The sequence below is a fragment of the Microplitis demolitor genome, chromosome 6 (assembly GCF_026212275.2).
Source record: "Microplitis demolitor isolate Queensland-Clemson2020A chromosome 6, iyMicDemo2.1a, whole genome shotgun sequence".
NCBI lineage: Eukaryota > Metazoa > Arthropoda > Insecta > Hymenoptera > Braconidae > Microplitis > Microplitis demolitor.
In genome coordinates, this window is record NC_068550.1 from 692,338 (window position 1) to 708,232 (window position 15,895).

General features: G+C 32.0%; 2 protein-coding genes across 10 annotated transcripts; one reads left to right on the top strand and one right to left on the bottom strand.

Moving 5' to 3' along the window:
• Positions 1-677: 677 nt before the first annotated feature.
• LOC106693878 (uncharacterized) lies at positions 678-3,839 on the bottom strand. Of its 2 annotated transcripts, XM_053740004.1 has the most exons (3): positions 3,349-3,839; positions 1,415-1,505; positions 678-1,117 (listed from the first exon to the last, which is right to left on the bottom strand). In XM_053740004.1, exons 2-3 carry the CDS (start codon positions 1,430-1,432, stop codon positions 698-700), a joined length of 438 nt encoding a protein of 145 aa, XP_053595979.1. In that variant the 5' UTR covers positions 1,433-1,505; positions 3,349-3,839; the 3' UTR covers positions 678-697. The 2 variants fall into 2 exon arrangements, with proteins under 2 accessions (XP_053595979.1, XP_014298793.1); XM_014443307.2 differs by lacking the exon at positions 3,349-3,839 and having other exon boundaries at positions 1,415-1,578.
• On the top strand, positions 1,898-15,467 carry LOC103572759 (protein diaphanous). Of its 8 annotated transcripts, XM_053740000.1 has the most exons (9): positions 1,898-2,339; positions 2,571-2,649; positions 8,222-8,404; positions 8,478-8,776; positions 9,165-11,097; positions 11,196-11,615; positions 11,689-11,932; positions 13,617-13,698; positions 13,778-15,467. In XM_053740000.1, exons 2-9 carry the CDS (start codon positions 2,614-2,616, stop codon positions 13,797-13,799), a joined length of 3,219 nt encoding a protein of 1,072 aa, XP_053595975.1. In that variant the 5' UTR covers positions 1,898-2,339; positions 2,571-2,613; the 3' UTR covers positions 13,800-15,467. The 8 variants fall into 8 exon arrangements, with proteins under 8 accessions (XP_053595975.1, XP_008549743.1, XP_008549742.1 ...); XM_008551523.2 differs by lacking the exons at positions 1,898-2,339; positions 2,571-2,649; positions 13,617-13,698; positions 13,778-15,467 and adding exons at positions 3,890-4,179; positions 4,964-5,279; positions 5,344-6,853 and having other exon boundaries at positions 11,689-13,462; XM_008551524.2 differs by lacking the exons at positions 1,898-2,339; positions 2,571-2,649 and adding an exon at positions 3,923-4,179.
• Positions 15,468-15,895: the final 428 nt, after the last annotated feature.

Here is a 15,895-nt window from a genome sequence, read left to right on the forward strand (position 1 = left end):
ATCACTTTTTTCAAATTATTTATACTATTTATTTGATGTTATAAAAATATCAAAATAATTTATTTTTAATGCAATAATAACTCGTTATTTTTTAATTAAAAAAAAATGAATGACGTCGCCATATTCCATAATATGAGTACCAAAAAATTTATCATTCAATAATGTAGATAAATAATAACTAACATTACCTACATATCTATCATATTAAATAAGAACATTTACATCTAGAAGACATTTCAAGTCCTAAGGTAAAAAAAAATAATAACTTATAACGACATCTGTTTTTTTTCAAATTTGTTAAAATTTTTTGTTATTTAATATAATAATAGATTTTAAGAAAAAAAAAAAAGAAAAAAGTATTGTTAAATTGTTTGATGTTAATTCTTGACGCAGAGCACTTGTTGCATATAAATTACATTTTGGTACTTAGAAAGATATTTCGAAATTTTAAATTTTAATTGGAATAAAAAAAAAATCTTAATCACAAAAGATAATTTCTTTTAAAGTATTTTTTAGAGTACGATGAGAATCTATGGCTAGATAAGAACACTGAAGTAGCCGTAGGACTCTAAAATTGGGATATAAATTAGAGAAATTAAATAGCTTAGCTTTAATTATTTTATTTTATTTAATAATATTTTAAGATAAAAAATATGATATTTTTTTTAGTACGAAGTAATAATTTATTAATAGGTAATTACAAATCAATCTCGTAATGATGATCCTCTTGTAACCGCAGGATATCTTCATCGCTAATATTCATAAGTTTATCGATAGCTTCTGAATATTTTTCTTTAGCTTCTAAGTAGATTTTTTCGTGGTCCGTATCCTTGATGATTTCTCTTGCACTTGGACATTTTTCAAGGTTTAGAATCAACTTATAAGCTAACATGATAGCAAACGCACGGTATTCGAAAAAGTCTGTTCCTAGTTCTTTTAATGTTCTACCATCAGGCAACATCACTTCGATCCCTTTTTTCAATTCGGCTTGTAATTTTATAGCATTCTCAAGATCTTTAAAGATATAATCTGCATATAAACATTCACTTTGAATCCTACCGGAATCCTTATATTTGCGCGAACAGAGTCGTGTACAACTGCATTTGAATTTGTCTTCCTGAATATATTACAAAAAATTAAATATTAACAACAAAGTAAAAACAAGTAGTTATTTTATTTTAATGAGACTGAAGTTAGCCGACGTTTTATAATTTTAGGATTTTTTAAGAAAAAAAAAATTATTTGAAAAAGTTGCACCTGTAGTTTTATGAATTTTCTACATGTGCATATTTTGAGTTTTTGTTTTTTTATAATTGATTTGTTGAAAAAAAAAATCGGAAAATTCCTAGGTGTCTGCTAACTTCAGGATCATTTATTTTAAAAAAAATATAATTATAAATTATCTTAAACTTACCATTTTATTTGAATTCATATTTTTCGTTATTTTTAAAACTTTTTATAACTTTTCCAATTACTGATGGAACGTAGAAATTTTATGATCTAACCTAAAATAAATATTTTATAACATTTAGTATAAAGGGTAGATACCTCTACCCTCGATAGTCTTAACGAAGAAAATATATTCTATAGTTGTGACTCACATTTATAGAATATTTTCACTTTTCACAATTCGTAAGTGCGAGTGATCTATATATAAAATTTCTATTTCCATTTTATCCCGTACAAGCTTAGTCCCGTAATTCAATGTCTTAATTGTTCTTTATTTAATTAATTAATTAATTATTTAATAATTATTGATCTGCAATAAAAACTGCAGAATTTAAATCTCGCGCGAAAAATTTGAAATTAAAAAAACGTAAGCTATCGATAGTCGATAAAAATATTTAAATAAATATAAACAAATAGATGGCGCGAAACTTAACCTAAAAATTTTAGTCAGCTAGTGTATGGCATTTTTTGGAAAGTAATTTTCTTCGATCGTTAGCGTTAGTTTATCAAGCCCTAGCTATCATTTTAACAGCCATTTACCTTTGTTTATTTATCACAAAAATCTTACCCACAAAACCATTAAAAATAAATAATCTGCGTAATTTATTATTTAAAAGTTAACGTGCTCAAAAAAAGTGTCTTAAATAAACCAGCGGAAAAATCAAAAGTCAGTGAGGTGATTGATGAAAAAATCTCAGCATTTAAATAAGTTAAATAATGATAAAATAATATTATATTTAAATAAAAATACAGTTTTTATATATTTTTAATAGAGTATTTTTTAATTGTTAATTGTGTACAGTAATTTAATTATTTAATTTAAAAGATGCAATTGTCTTAAAATTTTAAATGATAGAGTTGACAGCAACGGAAATTGCTAATTATTATTGGTAAGTTATTTAAAGAGAGCGTTATTATTTTTTTAAGTTTATTACAAATCATGATGTCATCAATTAAATTCTTTTTTTTTTATATAATTCTGGAAATAGCTTAAAGTTAATTCAATTTTTTACAATTAAATTTATGGTAATTTTAAAAAATCTGAGTTAAAGTTTTCAAAAAATAAGATAATAAATTTAAAAAATGTTATTTATCATTAAAGAGAGTATAATTGTTTACAGGAAAAGAAATGATTACCAAACGATAACATAACAGTATCCGGAGATGGCTAATAGAAGAGACAAAGCAGCTTCTGGCTTTGTAAGTTCATTATTTTTTTATGATACTCAAGTTAGCCGAAGTCTAATAATTTTTTGATTCTTTTAAAAACCATAAATTACAAAAAATCGTATTTAAAAAAATGTGCCAATAGATTTTTGAATTTTCTGCATGTGAATGTTCTCAGTTTTTTTTTTTTTTATTTGTTGAAAAAAAAATCCTGAAATTTTAACATATGAATGTGCATCTACCTGACACCTGTCAATTTTAAAGTTTTCAAATCAACAAGTGGAGTAAAAGTAAAAAAATTCATACTTGGAAAATTTAAAAATTAGTACGCGCGTTTTTTAAAATTTCATTAGTCAAAATTTATACATTGTCTCATTATATTCACATTCTTTGCAACGTCACATTTATTTATATATCTAACCACTAGCATACCTAGAAACTCCATAAAAAAAATACCAATCAAACTACTCAATAATTCTCGGACCTCGCGCCTATTAAAAATTATTAGATCATCTTAATTGCCAATTGATAAGATAAGATACACCCGATGAGATACAAAGCGATGGTTATTGCTCGCATGCTGATGTGAACAACAACATAATTATTTTGATAACAGTATTGTTTTATTAGGATACCAATACCCGAGATAGATGTAACGGTAATAGCTTAACGCTTTAGGCAATTTCTTGATACACTGTAATATCTTAACCGTGCTGGAACTCCGGTCTTTACCTTCTCCAAGTATCCGTGACCTTCTTCCTCAAGATCTCCAAGCTCTTAACATTTTATTATTTTTTTCCTTTTTTAATCTTGTCCTAATTTATTCATTACAATAATTATTTAAACCTGGTTACAATAAAAAAAAAATCAAGTGACCATCAATGGAACTCTTCACTAAATTACCAATCCTCACATTTCAAAAAATAATTTTATTACTTCATTTATATTTTAAAATTTTAATTCTTCTTACGTCAGTTTCTTATCACTTGCGGCTGTCATATTTATTTTAACTACCGGCAGCAGCATAAAAATTTTCCACGCGATTTTTAAAAATTATTGCCGTCTTAAAATAAATTTTCATTCAAATAACCATAGACCATAGTGATAATAGTAATGACGGTATTAAATAGTCATAAATATTATTATAAATAAAAATTGTTTATAGAAAATAAGTACAAGCTACAGGTGAGCAGCACCACCTGTTTGATAACTACACGCATTTCGTCATGCTATACTCGTCGTTCCTCCTCTAATCACTTACATATATACAGATATATATATATATGGACAAATGTATACACAATACGACATATTGTTATATATGTATCGAGTGCAAACATGGATGATTGTGTGCATACTGAGCGTTATTTAAAGTATACCCACAAATACCACACTAGTCGACATTTGTTGTTGTTATTACCGATACTGTTTTATTGTGCAGCAGGCATCGGGATTCGTCATTAAGAGCAAACGTCGTTAGCATTTTATTCATTATTTTTAGTCCATATTTTAGTCGGCATGTCCATCCAAAGACGTAAAAGTTGGTACAAAACTGCTGAAAAAGTAAGTTTTATTATTTATATATATATATATATTTATTTTCCGAGCGGGTAAAGATGGACAAGCTCTTGATTGTCTGATGGCTAATAAACGCGAATCTGTAAAAAGAGGTCATTTCAGTAATTCTTACTATAGAATTGACGTCATGCTCATCCAAGTCCATGTTTGTCACATATCAGAGCTTCCAAAACCGGTCGTACTACATTTTGTTACTTTTTATATTTTTCAAGGTCACTGACGTTCTACATTATTTTAACTATAATTAGTACTCCATTTATCTAATAACTAACAAGACACTTTTTTATTTTTAAATAATTATTTCATTGGGAGCGATTTGGATTTTCGATATTTTTAATCTTATCTGAGCGCGACATCTGCAAATTGATAAAAAAAAATTTATAATCCGCTGACAATTTAATTAACAAAATTAAATAAGTGATAAATTTATTTAAATTATTATTTATTTTTAAAATAAACTATAAATTAAATTTTTTTTTTTTTTATTATTTATTGCAGAAATAATTTTTTTTTAAATTTATGTCCAGATACAATTTAAAAAAAAAATTCTCAATAAATTAAAATATAATTAGTAATAATAATAATAATTAACATTAATGTCCGATTATCTAATTGCTTGACAAGTCTCAAGTGTCATTACCTGCGATAATAAATATAAGTTTCAGTAGCGAGTGATCAGTGTAAATTGATAGTGTGAGCCAAGTGTGACTTGCGTTTTATATAAATCGTCTTGTATCCACAATATCATTATTATTATTATCATAATTAGGATTACAGCACATGGTTCTAAAGATCATAGAAGCGAGTAATGCAAAAAGTAAAATTACATAAGTGATAATTGATACACTCACTAAAAGTAATAAGCGTTTGGAGTGAATATGAAGGGTGTGGTGTGAAAAGTACTCTCGATTATTCCGAGCTCGGTAAAAAAATATTATTGCAACAGAGGCGTGCCGAGCGTACGATGACGCCAGTCTGGGATTCGCGTGATTACCTCATCGACCTTTATCTCGGGTCTTCATTGCAAGGTGTCTGGACCATTAGCACCGCGAGCACGATCATCGACGTCGAGTACCAACCAAGCGGTAAATATTTATTTTATATTACAATTATGTATTTTAATTTAAAATTACTTTAATTGCCAACCAGGTGCCGTTGGTTTACAAATTAGCTAAACACTCGACTGGATAAATTCTTAATTAAATTCAACTTTTTAAATTACCCGGGAAAGCGAGCGTATCATCAACCTGAGCAATCGTATCAAGACTTTTATTGTTGCTATTTAGTATCTTGGGAAGATTATTGTGCTGGACAAATTATTACACAGTTGAATACAAGTGACCTCGTAATGTCGGCTATCAGCAACCGCGAATTCCACAGCATCAGGTATTCACTTGTGTTTTAAGCCCGGCTGAACTCGTTCCTGATAAGCAATACCGTGCCCAAGAAAAACGGTGTCTTGAGTTCTTACTACTACTACTACTACTGCTGCTACTCTAACTCTTGCTCTCTTAACCATAAGCAGCCTGAGAGAGAAGAAATAATTGCGATCGCATAAAAAATAAATAATGAAACCAAGATCCCGCGATCAACTGAGAGAAAGATTACGACGCTTACAACTTACAAGAGCAAAAAAAAATAAATAAGCCAATGAGTAAAAAGTATAGTAATGTTGTTTTATTCTTATAAAAAATAAACCGTTAATCGTCATGTCTCATGAGTAAACGTCATCGATATTATTACATCGAGCTTAAGCTCAAGCTAGACCGAAGACTGAGACTGAGGCTGGTTTTATTATTTTTACACAAAACTTTTTTAAACTCCAGATTATCTGAACCCAATGATACTTTATTATCTAACAGATCAAGATACCGTCGCCTATTGTCGTGGGCTGATAAAAAACCGTCCGATTGCCGGGCATTGACTGGAGTTATCATGTCTGCACACGATTTCAACCACCGCCATCATCATCATCATCACAGACCAGACATGACACATTTATTTAACTCAAGACTGATGTCTTGACAGCGACTTGTTGCCGCTGACCGAAACTCCTACACCCACCTATTATTTATATTAAAATATAAATATACTCGGGTAATGTAAGAGGAGTAAATATAAATAATAAGAATAATAAAGACAGAAGAGAGTAGAGGGAGTGAAAGAGAATTAAGCGCTCGCCGACGAGTTTTCTCAGCCGAGAGCATGAACCAGTCTTTCTTAAACTTCACTTCTATGCGGAACTGACCTCAGATTAACAAACTAAATCCTTGTTCTTTACTCTCATTCCCAATAAATTTAAATATACTTACATATATTTATTTATTATATGATAATTTTAATAAAGAAAATTAACTCACTCCAATTTTCTTAATTAGTGATGTGAATTATTATTATCATTTATATTGTTAATACGGAAATGATTATGCGTGAGTGTCATTATTAAAAATAACTGAGCGTCATAATAAAAATAATAATGATGGATATTAATAATTTAAAAAAATATTACGGAGTGATAAAAAATGTGACAAGATTATTTCGCGGGTTATTTATAATTTGAAAAAGAAATACTTGGTAAAATGCGATCGAATTTATTAACTGTGCTGTTGTAATATTTAGTAATTGGTGTGTGTATTTGTCCAACATGATTACTGAATGGGTGAGCTATCGTAAACACGTTTACTTAAATATTAATATAAATGTTAATGTTAAAATAACACAAGACATCTGTTGTTTGGTTAAATACTTCCAAGACTTAATAATAAATATATATGTATATTTAATAATTAATATTATAAATTAAGTGATAACGTCATAATTTTTGTTTATTTAAATATTTTTATTTTAAAAACCGTGACGAGTTATGTGCAATTGTAGCACAAGGTCACGTGAATCAGCTGGAATTTTTCTCAATGTCGAGTAAAAAAATTTATTTTATTTTAATTCAATAGGAAGACAAGAAGTTTAAGATTCGCAGAGATAAAGGAAATGGATAATTATTATTGTAAATTTAAATGGAGAAATTTGTTAATAACGCGGCGGTTATCGCTAAATATTTACGGGACTTTTTTTGTAAAACATGTAGCCAGTTATTTAATCTGGGTATTACACGTACATACCGACACCGACAGTAAAAATAATAGACTAAAGACTATTTAATGTCACACATCACGCCTTGAGTTATTGTCTACCGAATAAGCAAAGTGGCGGCATTAAAATGCCTCAGGAATTACTTATTAATTAATTTATTTATTCGTTTAATTATAGTATAGATTGGAATTTATTATTTTTTTTTAATCAGTACCAATGTCATTAGTTTGATAACATCGTAACACTAATTTGAATAAATTCCAGTCGTTTATTTTATTATTTACTTATATATAAAACATGCATTGTAAACATGTGATATTTTTTCGGTGAGTTTGTGGCATAAATTTACGGTTTAGTTACTTGTAATTTTTTTAAACGAGGATTTTTTGTTTGATGGATAATTAAATTATAAATAAAAATAAGTGTGAAAGTCGGGGTATTGTATTTCAAGTATGCTAAGAATTTGTCTTGCTCAATCTAAAGAGGTCTTTGGATGATCTTTAGTCGGTAGAAAAATTTTTCGATTACACAATCAATTGTCAAAGGCTTTTATTTTTTTTTGCATTGATAAGTTCGGAGTTTTTACTACTGTTTTATTATTTATGTTAACAATCGCTGGTAAAAATTTACCAGGAAATTTATTATTTTAAAATTGGAGTTCGAAAATGTATTTTATTAATTTACACTACTTCCGGTATTTTTTTTAAATAAAAATTATGATCCTGAAGTTAGCAGACAATTAAAAATTTTCAAATTTTTTTCTCGGCAAATCAATTACAGAAAAAAATAAACTAAAAATATGCACATGTAGAAAATTAAAAAAACTATAAGTGCAATTTTTTCATTATTTGTCAGTTTAAAAAAAAATCCAAAAATTATTAGATTTTTTTTTGTGAAAAAGGAGTAATTAATTATAAATTAATTGTATTTAAATTAGCTGGACACATGGTTCGGACGACCAAAAAAATCCGGACGCGGGGGCGGCGTAAGAAGCGGCACCGGATTCAATACCGTCCCCCGGCCGCACTCTGGCGATGACTTTGATGAAATAGAACAACAGAGATCAATCATCGAGAGGATGGACGAAGAAACTGTCAATGATCGTTTTGAAAAGATGCTGGTAAGTTTCCAAAAAATCCACGCGCCTTTTCCACTAACTAATTAATTAATTAATTATAATAATTAAACTTCAGGCGAACATGAATTTAACCGAAGAAAAAAAGGAGCCACTGAGACAGCAACCAGAGTCAAAGAAAAAAGAAATGCTGGTGCTGCACTACAAAGGAAGTATCCAAGAGAACCGATCAAAATTCGACAAACCCGCTGATTATATCCAATATCTCGCCCAGCCAGATCTCAGCGTAAACAAAATTTACAGCTGCATCGAGTCATTGCGAATTGCGTTGACAAATAACCCGCTCAGCTGGGTCCAGGAATTTGGCACCAAAGGACTTAAACAAGTTCTCGCAACACTTAACGAGTGTTATAGGAAGTACGTACATTATTTATAATTAACATTTATCAATATAATACAATAAAGTGTCACGATAATAATTGATACAGTACAATATACTAAAGTTCGTGTCAAAAGTTCAATCTAATAATATTTTTTTTTATTCACTTGACATTCTGCAGTGCCTCTATACATTTTGATAGGTAAATAAAAGAATTACAAATTGAGCTTATTTAAAAAATATTAAAACAATTTAAATAATTTTTTTTTTAGCGCAATGCTTTATTCAAATATTTTTATTTTAATAAATTTAAATTGTATAATTTAAGCCCGCCTTGCACGTTTATTTTTATAAATATTTTTATCAATTACTCAATAGGAAAATTAATTACTATTATCATTATTATTATTCTTGTTTTAATTGTAGCGATAATCGGTATGAAAGAATCCAATACGAATGCATACGATGTCTGAAGGCGATAATGAACAACACGGTGGGAATAAAAGAGATGCTGGCTCACCAGGAAGCGCTGACGATAGTAGCGCGATCATTGGAGCCAAGCAAACCCTCGGTGATGTACGAAGCGGTGAAACTGCTGGGTGCGGTATGTCTGATATCAAGCGACAGCCACAAGAAAGTCCTGGACGCGATAACGATGAACGGGGAGTTCAAGGGCCGCGAGAGGTTCATGCCGATCGTCCAGGGACTCATGAACAAACAGAATGAGAACCTGAGGGTCGTATGTCTGCAACTCATCAACTCGATAATATCTTCCGCTGAAGAGCTGGACTTCCGGTTGCACTTGAGGAATGAGATAATGCGCGTGGGGTTGGCGGATATTTTGGAGTCGCTGGAGCGCGATGAGTCGGAAGACTTGTCAACGCACTTGAAAATATTTAATGATTACAAGGAAGAGGATTACGAGGAATTTGTACAGAGGTTTGATAATGTCAGGTTGGAAATGGATGACGTCAATGACTGTTTCGAGGTGATAAAGAACATGGTGATGGACACGGTAGCGGAGCCGTATTTTTTGTCAATACTTCAGCATCTTTTGTTTATAAGAGACGACGCGCAAGTGAGGCCCGCATTCTACAAGTTGATTGAGGAGTGCGTGTCGCAGATTGTTCTCCACAGGTCGGGCTGCGATCCGGACTTTAGTGCCACCAAGCGGTTCCAGATAGACGTCCAGCCGTTGATAGACACGCTGGTGGAGAAATCACGAGCTGAGGAGGAACGGAAGTTGGTGGAGATGTCGCAGAAGCTGGAGGAAGCGATATCGAGTAAACAAGAAGCTGAGGCGAAGCTCGCGCACGCGGAAAACAAAATCAAGGAGTTGGAAGCTGGTGGCGCGAAGCCTGTGAAGTTATCTATACCTCCGCCGCCACCTATTCCTGGTATGGGAGGACCTCCACCTCCTCCGATGCCGGGTATGGGTGGACCACCTCCTCCCCCGATGCCTGGAATGGGAGGACCACCTCCACCTCCAATGCCTGGTATGGGTGGACCCCCTCCTCCACCGATGCCTAGTATGAGAGGTCCACCTCCACCTCCGATGCCCGGAATGGGACCTCCACCCCCTCCGATGATGGGAGGGCCACGTCCTCCGATGATGATGATGAACGCCGTGGAAGTCCTTCCTCACGGTCTCAAACCCAAGAAAAAGTGGGAAGTCGACGGTCCACTCAAACGTGCCAACTGGAAGGCCATTTTGCCCCACAAATTATCTGAGAAATCGTTTTGGGTGAAGGTTCAAGAAGACAAACTCGCAAGTCCTGAAATTCTTAATGGATTAGCGCAAAGATTTTCCTCGAAACCGGCCAGCAAAAAGATCGATGACGTTGTCGACAAATCCGCTCCGGCGAAAAAAATAAAAGACTTCAAGGTACTGGATGGGAAAGCTGCGCAAAATATTTGTATCCTGCTCAGCGGCAGCCTTAAACACATGTCTTACGAGGAAGTTAAAAGCTGTTTGCTAAAATGCGAGGGACCGGTTATCAGCGACAACGTACTTCAGGGACTGATACAGTATCTACCGCCCCCGGACCAACTGACCAAGTTGCAGCAGTACAAAGACCAGTACGATGACTTGACAGAAGCTGAACAATTCTGCGTTACAATATCTACAATAAAAAGACTACTTCCGCGATTAAGATCTCTCAGTTTTATGCTGCGATACGAAGAACTCGTTGCCGATATTAAGCCCGACGTCGTCGCGGGTACTGCCGCCTGCGAGGAAGTTAAAAATAGCAAAAAGTTTGGTAGAATTCTCGAGCTGATTCTCTTGCTGGGTAATTACATGAACTCCGGATCAAAGAATGGCGGCGCATTTGGTTTTGAAATCAGCTTTCTTACTAAGGTAATTAATTAAATAATTATTTTCTCTGATGTAGAGCAGTTTTTTTTTTTTTTTTAAATAATTAATGATATTGTATTTAAAAATATATATTTTTACAGTTAACCAGCACTAAAGACATTGAAAACAAAGAAACGCTGATGCACTATCTCGTGGACACGATCGAGAGAAAGTTCCCCGAGTGTCTGAGCTTCGCTGAAGAATTGCCGCATGTCGATAGAGCAAGTCGCGTGTCCTTGGAAAATATCCAACGGACTTTGAGGCAAATGGACGCGAATATCCGTAACTTGGAGCAAGATCTCGCCAACTCTAAGATACCGCAGAGCGACATCGACAGATTTGCCGAGATAATGTTCCCGTTTGCTAAAAAGGCCCGCGAGTCTTATGAAGTTATGCAGAACATGTTCAAAAATATGGACACGCTCTACACGGACATATCCGAGTTCTTCGCATTCGATAAGCAAAAGTACACGATCGAGGAATTCTTCGGTGACATAAAGAAATTCAAGGACGACTTTGGGGTAAGCGACCGACCATCAGTTTTATTTTAATTGGACAATTGATGGTTATTTAAATTAATTTGTTTATTTTCAGCAAGCGCAGAAGGAGATCTTCAAGATGCGAGAGGGTGAAGAGAAGCAGCGGCGCGCTCGTGAGGCTCGAGAGAAAGCTGAGGTCGAGCGGGCAGCTCGTGCAGCCCGCAAACGTGCGCTGGTTGACATGAATGCCCACGAAACACAGGAGGGAGTAATGGATAGTTTGATGGAGGCATTGCAGACTGGATCGGCGTTCAGTCGACCCGACCAGCGACGGAAACGACAAACGCGAGTCGCCGGTGGTAAGTCTAAACTTATCGGGACTAAAGATTATCCAGCTGATAAAATTTCCTGGTGGAGTCTTCGAAATTATCTAGCATCTAATTCGCAACCCGCTTGCTTGCTTTCCCCCGCTTTTCTTACTAATAATAATTACATAAATAATAATAATAATAATAATAATAATAAAGATATAAATATCAATTTGTCGCCAATGGAGACTCCGGTAATAAAAGATTGCTTCATAACTCCCGACAACAACGACTCTAAGCGAAATAATTTATTGGCCGCTGCTAAACGAGCCCCAAAAGCCGATAAATTTTTCCAGCGCATCAGCAAATTTAAAAAAAATAAAAATAAAATAATGAAGCAGTCACCGGTTTTAGCTAAAGACAGTGATTATAATTTACCGTCGCCTATTTTTGGTGTCACTCCCAAGAGAAATAATGCGAGCATTCGAAAGCACTTTAAGACAAAGAGAATTGTTGGAGATAGTAATAATAATATTAATGGAACGGCGATTGAAATTCATGAACCAGTTCTTCAGACTAAAGGTCCATCAAATGTCAAGATGCCGATTCCCAAGATTTTAATCAACGATAAAATAATTCAATCGGATAGAATGCCGAGCAAGATGCTGAAGGGATCAACTGGCAGTCCGTTTGATTCGGTGATTAATGAGCTTAAGATGCGCAACGAGTTGAAAAGATCTGAGGAACTCCATGCGCTTAAATACACCCCGATAAACGCCGCCACGAGAATTAATTACTTTTCACTGTACAGAGATACTCTGGTCAATGAAGCGCGTAAAGTCACGCCGGTTAAAAAAAGTCCCGTGTTTAAGGCCAGTAAAATTAGACGCGTAAGATCCCGGTCCAGTGTTGGTCGGTTTGATAAAAACAAGCAGAAGGTCAAAGACAAATGCAAAAGCATAAACAGTTACTTGGCTTTCAACAGCCCGGTAAATTCAAATCATCCAGTTCCGGATGATTGCGACGGCACTCCGCGGTCTGCTCGCGCTCACAGAGTTTCCAAGTCCTGTGATTTCGGTGATGACGCGGAGAATCATCTGAGTAAAACGAGTCTCGTGAGATCGAAGAACTATTTGAATATTTCGCGGGCTTCTGATGAAAACCTCCCGATAGTCGATGATGATGATGATGATGTTTTTTTAAGCGCGATGGAGTCTTCATTCACATCAAATAGAAACATTTCAATTAGCAATCAGTCAGAAAGAAAACGGTGGAAATTCTGGCAGCCTAGTGTTGCTGATTCCTCAAATGTCTCCCTTACTAAATACACTAAATTGAGAATAAGTGATTCTGATATTATGGTCAAAGTTAAAGACATCGTGAAGCAAATAAATAGTTATTCAGAGTCGCAGAATAAGAGCCCCGTTAATTAATTTTCAATTGTGCTAATTGTTAATGGGTTTACTAATTACCAAAAGCTTAATGATTTCTATAAAACTTTTTTTAAATGTATATTAAAATTTTTTTTTAACTGTAATTATTATTATCATTTTGTATTCTTATATTTATTGCGCTTCTGTATTTGAAATTGTATTTTTTTTTAAATAGATCTTTTCTTCTACACTTTTCTATTTTTTTTTCTATCTTAATACCTAGAGCTTATTAATTAATGACTTTAATTGAATCAAATTTGATGATGATAATGATGATGAATTATTTTTATTTGAATTTACAGCAGAAAGACGTGCGCAATTAAACAGAAGCCGCTCGAGAACGGGACTCGTCGGCACCGGATTAATCGGGAGAGAATTATCAACGTAAATATATAATTATAATTATAATAACAATGAGTACTTATTAAGTGACGAATAATTAACGATGTTATTATTTCAACAGAGAACTATTGAGTTCGGCGTAGCAAGAAACCAGATCATGTTAAATGAAATAAAACTGTGATTTAATAGTAACAATTATCAAGAACTAATGATTTAATTAAATATTTGGAGATTACTTTAATTGTTTAATAATTTAAAAGATTAATAATTATAACAAGCATTATATTTTATTTAATGCTATTTGTTTAATAATAATGATAATAATAATAATAATAATAATAATAATAATAATAATAATAATAATAATAATAATAATAATAAGAGCTATCGGGAGTACGTACCTACTTCATTTGACATTTAAATAAAGGCCTAATACTTTGTACATTATGTAATGCAACGGCCAATTTAATTTTTAAATTTACCAATGAATGATGTTTATAATCATTATGTACATTAAACACACTGTAAATTGTTTTATTTTTATACTACGTTAAAATACTTTATTTCTTTATCGATACAATTTTTATGCGAGTGTGTATAAATTTTAATTGTAATTTATAGTAAACGCACAATATTAATAATTTTTAAATTTTAATTTAGTTTATTTAGAATATTCAGCGAACGGAAAAAATTCTAACCTATGACCATACACGATCAGATATGATCTAATATGACATATATGATTTGATATGACTATTTATGATCATATATACTCAGATATGTCCATAAATTTTTTAATACGATCAGATACGAGCATATATAGTTGAATGTGATCATATAAGATCAAATTTTACAACATATTATCTTTTATAACCCTATATAATCTTCACGATCAGATATGGCATATATATGACGCATACGTAGTCCAATGTGATCGTATATGCTTGGATATGTCAATAAATTTTTAAATATGATCATATATGATTTGATGTGGACATTTATGATCATATATGGCATATTTAGATCCTATATGATGATATATGAATACATAAGGTCAAAATGACCGAACTTGAGCATTTACATGCGATTTTATACGATCATATATGATTAAGCACGATTAAAACGTCTAATTTTTTATATCTGATGAAATCTACCGAAATTCATAAAAAAAAAATAGCGACAAAGGACGAATTCAGAAACGATTTTTAAAAAAAATTCATAGAAATTTTTATAATATTTATAAATAAATTTTATAATGAAATCTGATAATTTGTACATATTGCAATTTAGCGATACGTATAATTAGAATATTATTACTGATTTTAATTATAGTAATGATGATGATGATAACTGATGATTTTATGTCAGCAATAACGCATTTATGTATTTCAAATAAAGATGAATAATTTTAAAAGCGCGCCCGCAAGAGTGAATACAATTAAGTAAATTATTACTTAATTAATAAGTTTATAATTGAAAATGAATAAACAAACGAGATTATATTTTTTCGTACAAATAAAATAAATATGTTAGATATTTTAAAATTACATTGCATAGAAATTATTTTAATTGAAAATTTTAACTGAGATTGTTTAAATAAATTAAAACCGACTAATTACTTGACCAATTGACTGCCATAAAAAAGGTATTCGAAAAAATTCGTGCCAATTTTACATAAATTTTCATCGGGCATTTAAAATTTTTTTCGATCGCGATTGCTCAGCTTTATATGTTTAATTTATTAACAAAAATATTTTGAATTATACAATTTTCTAAATTACTATTGTATTAATGAGAAGAAAGAAAATAAAATGACAAAACGAATTTAATATTATTTCATCTGCTTTATTTATGGCTAAACTTCATAACCATCGATTGATTTGTTTGAACCTCACGAATGTTAATGAATTTATCGAAAAACAGTGAATAAAAGTAGATGTCTTCATGTAGAAAATTATTGGTTTGTTCTATGACCGATATGAAGATAAATAGGGATGGCATTGACTCGGTATTTCTATAGAGAGTGGCCTGCAACGTTTCATCTGGTAGAGATGAGTAGACACAATATTAACATTATTTGTTCCTCACAATGCTCTCTCGTAGAAAAAACCCCCCAAAAAACCCGAAAAAACTTTATATCTGACTTATATATGACTCATGTGAAGAAAATTGAGATAATAATTTTCTCTAATAGAGAAAACCTAAAAAAGTCCTAAGAATAATTTATGTTTTGAGTTCA

Excerpts from the sequence above, each read along its gene's own strand:
- LOC103572759 (XM_008551520.3), top strand. The coding sequence starts at position 4,135 with ATGTCCATCCAAAGACGTAAAAGTTGGTACAAAACTGCTGAAAAA. Across the intron at positions 8,777-9,164 it reads CTTAACGAGTGTTATAGGAA|CGATAATCGGTATGAAAGAA; the intron begins GTACGTACATTA and ends TTTTAATTGTAG. Across the intron at positions 11,098-11,195 it reads AAATCAGCTTTCTTACTAAG|TTAACCAGCACTAAAGACAT; the intron begins GTAATTAATTAA and ends ATATTTTTACAG.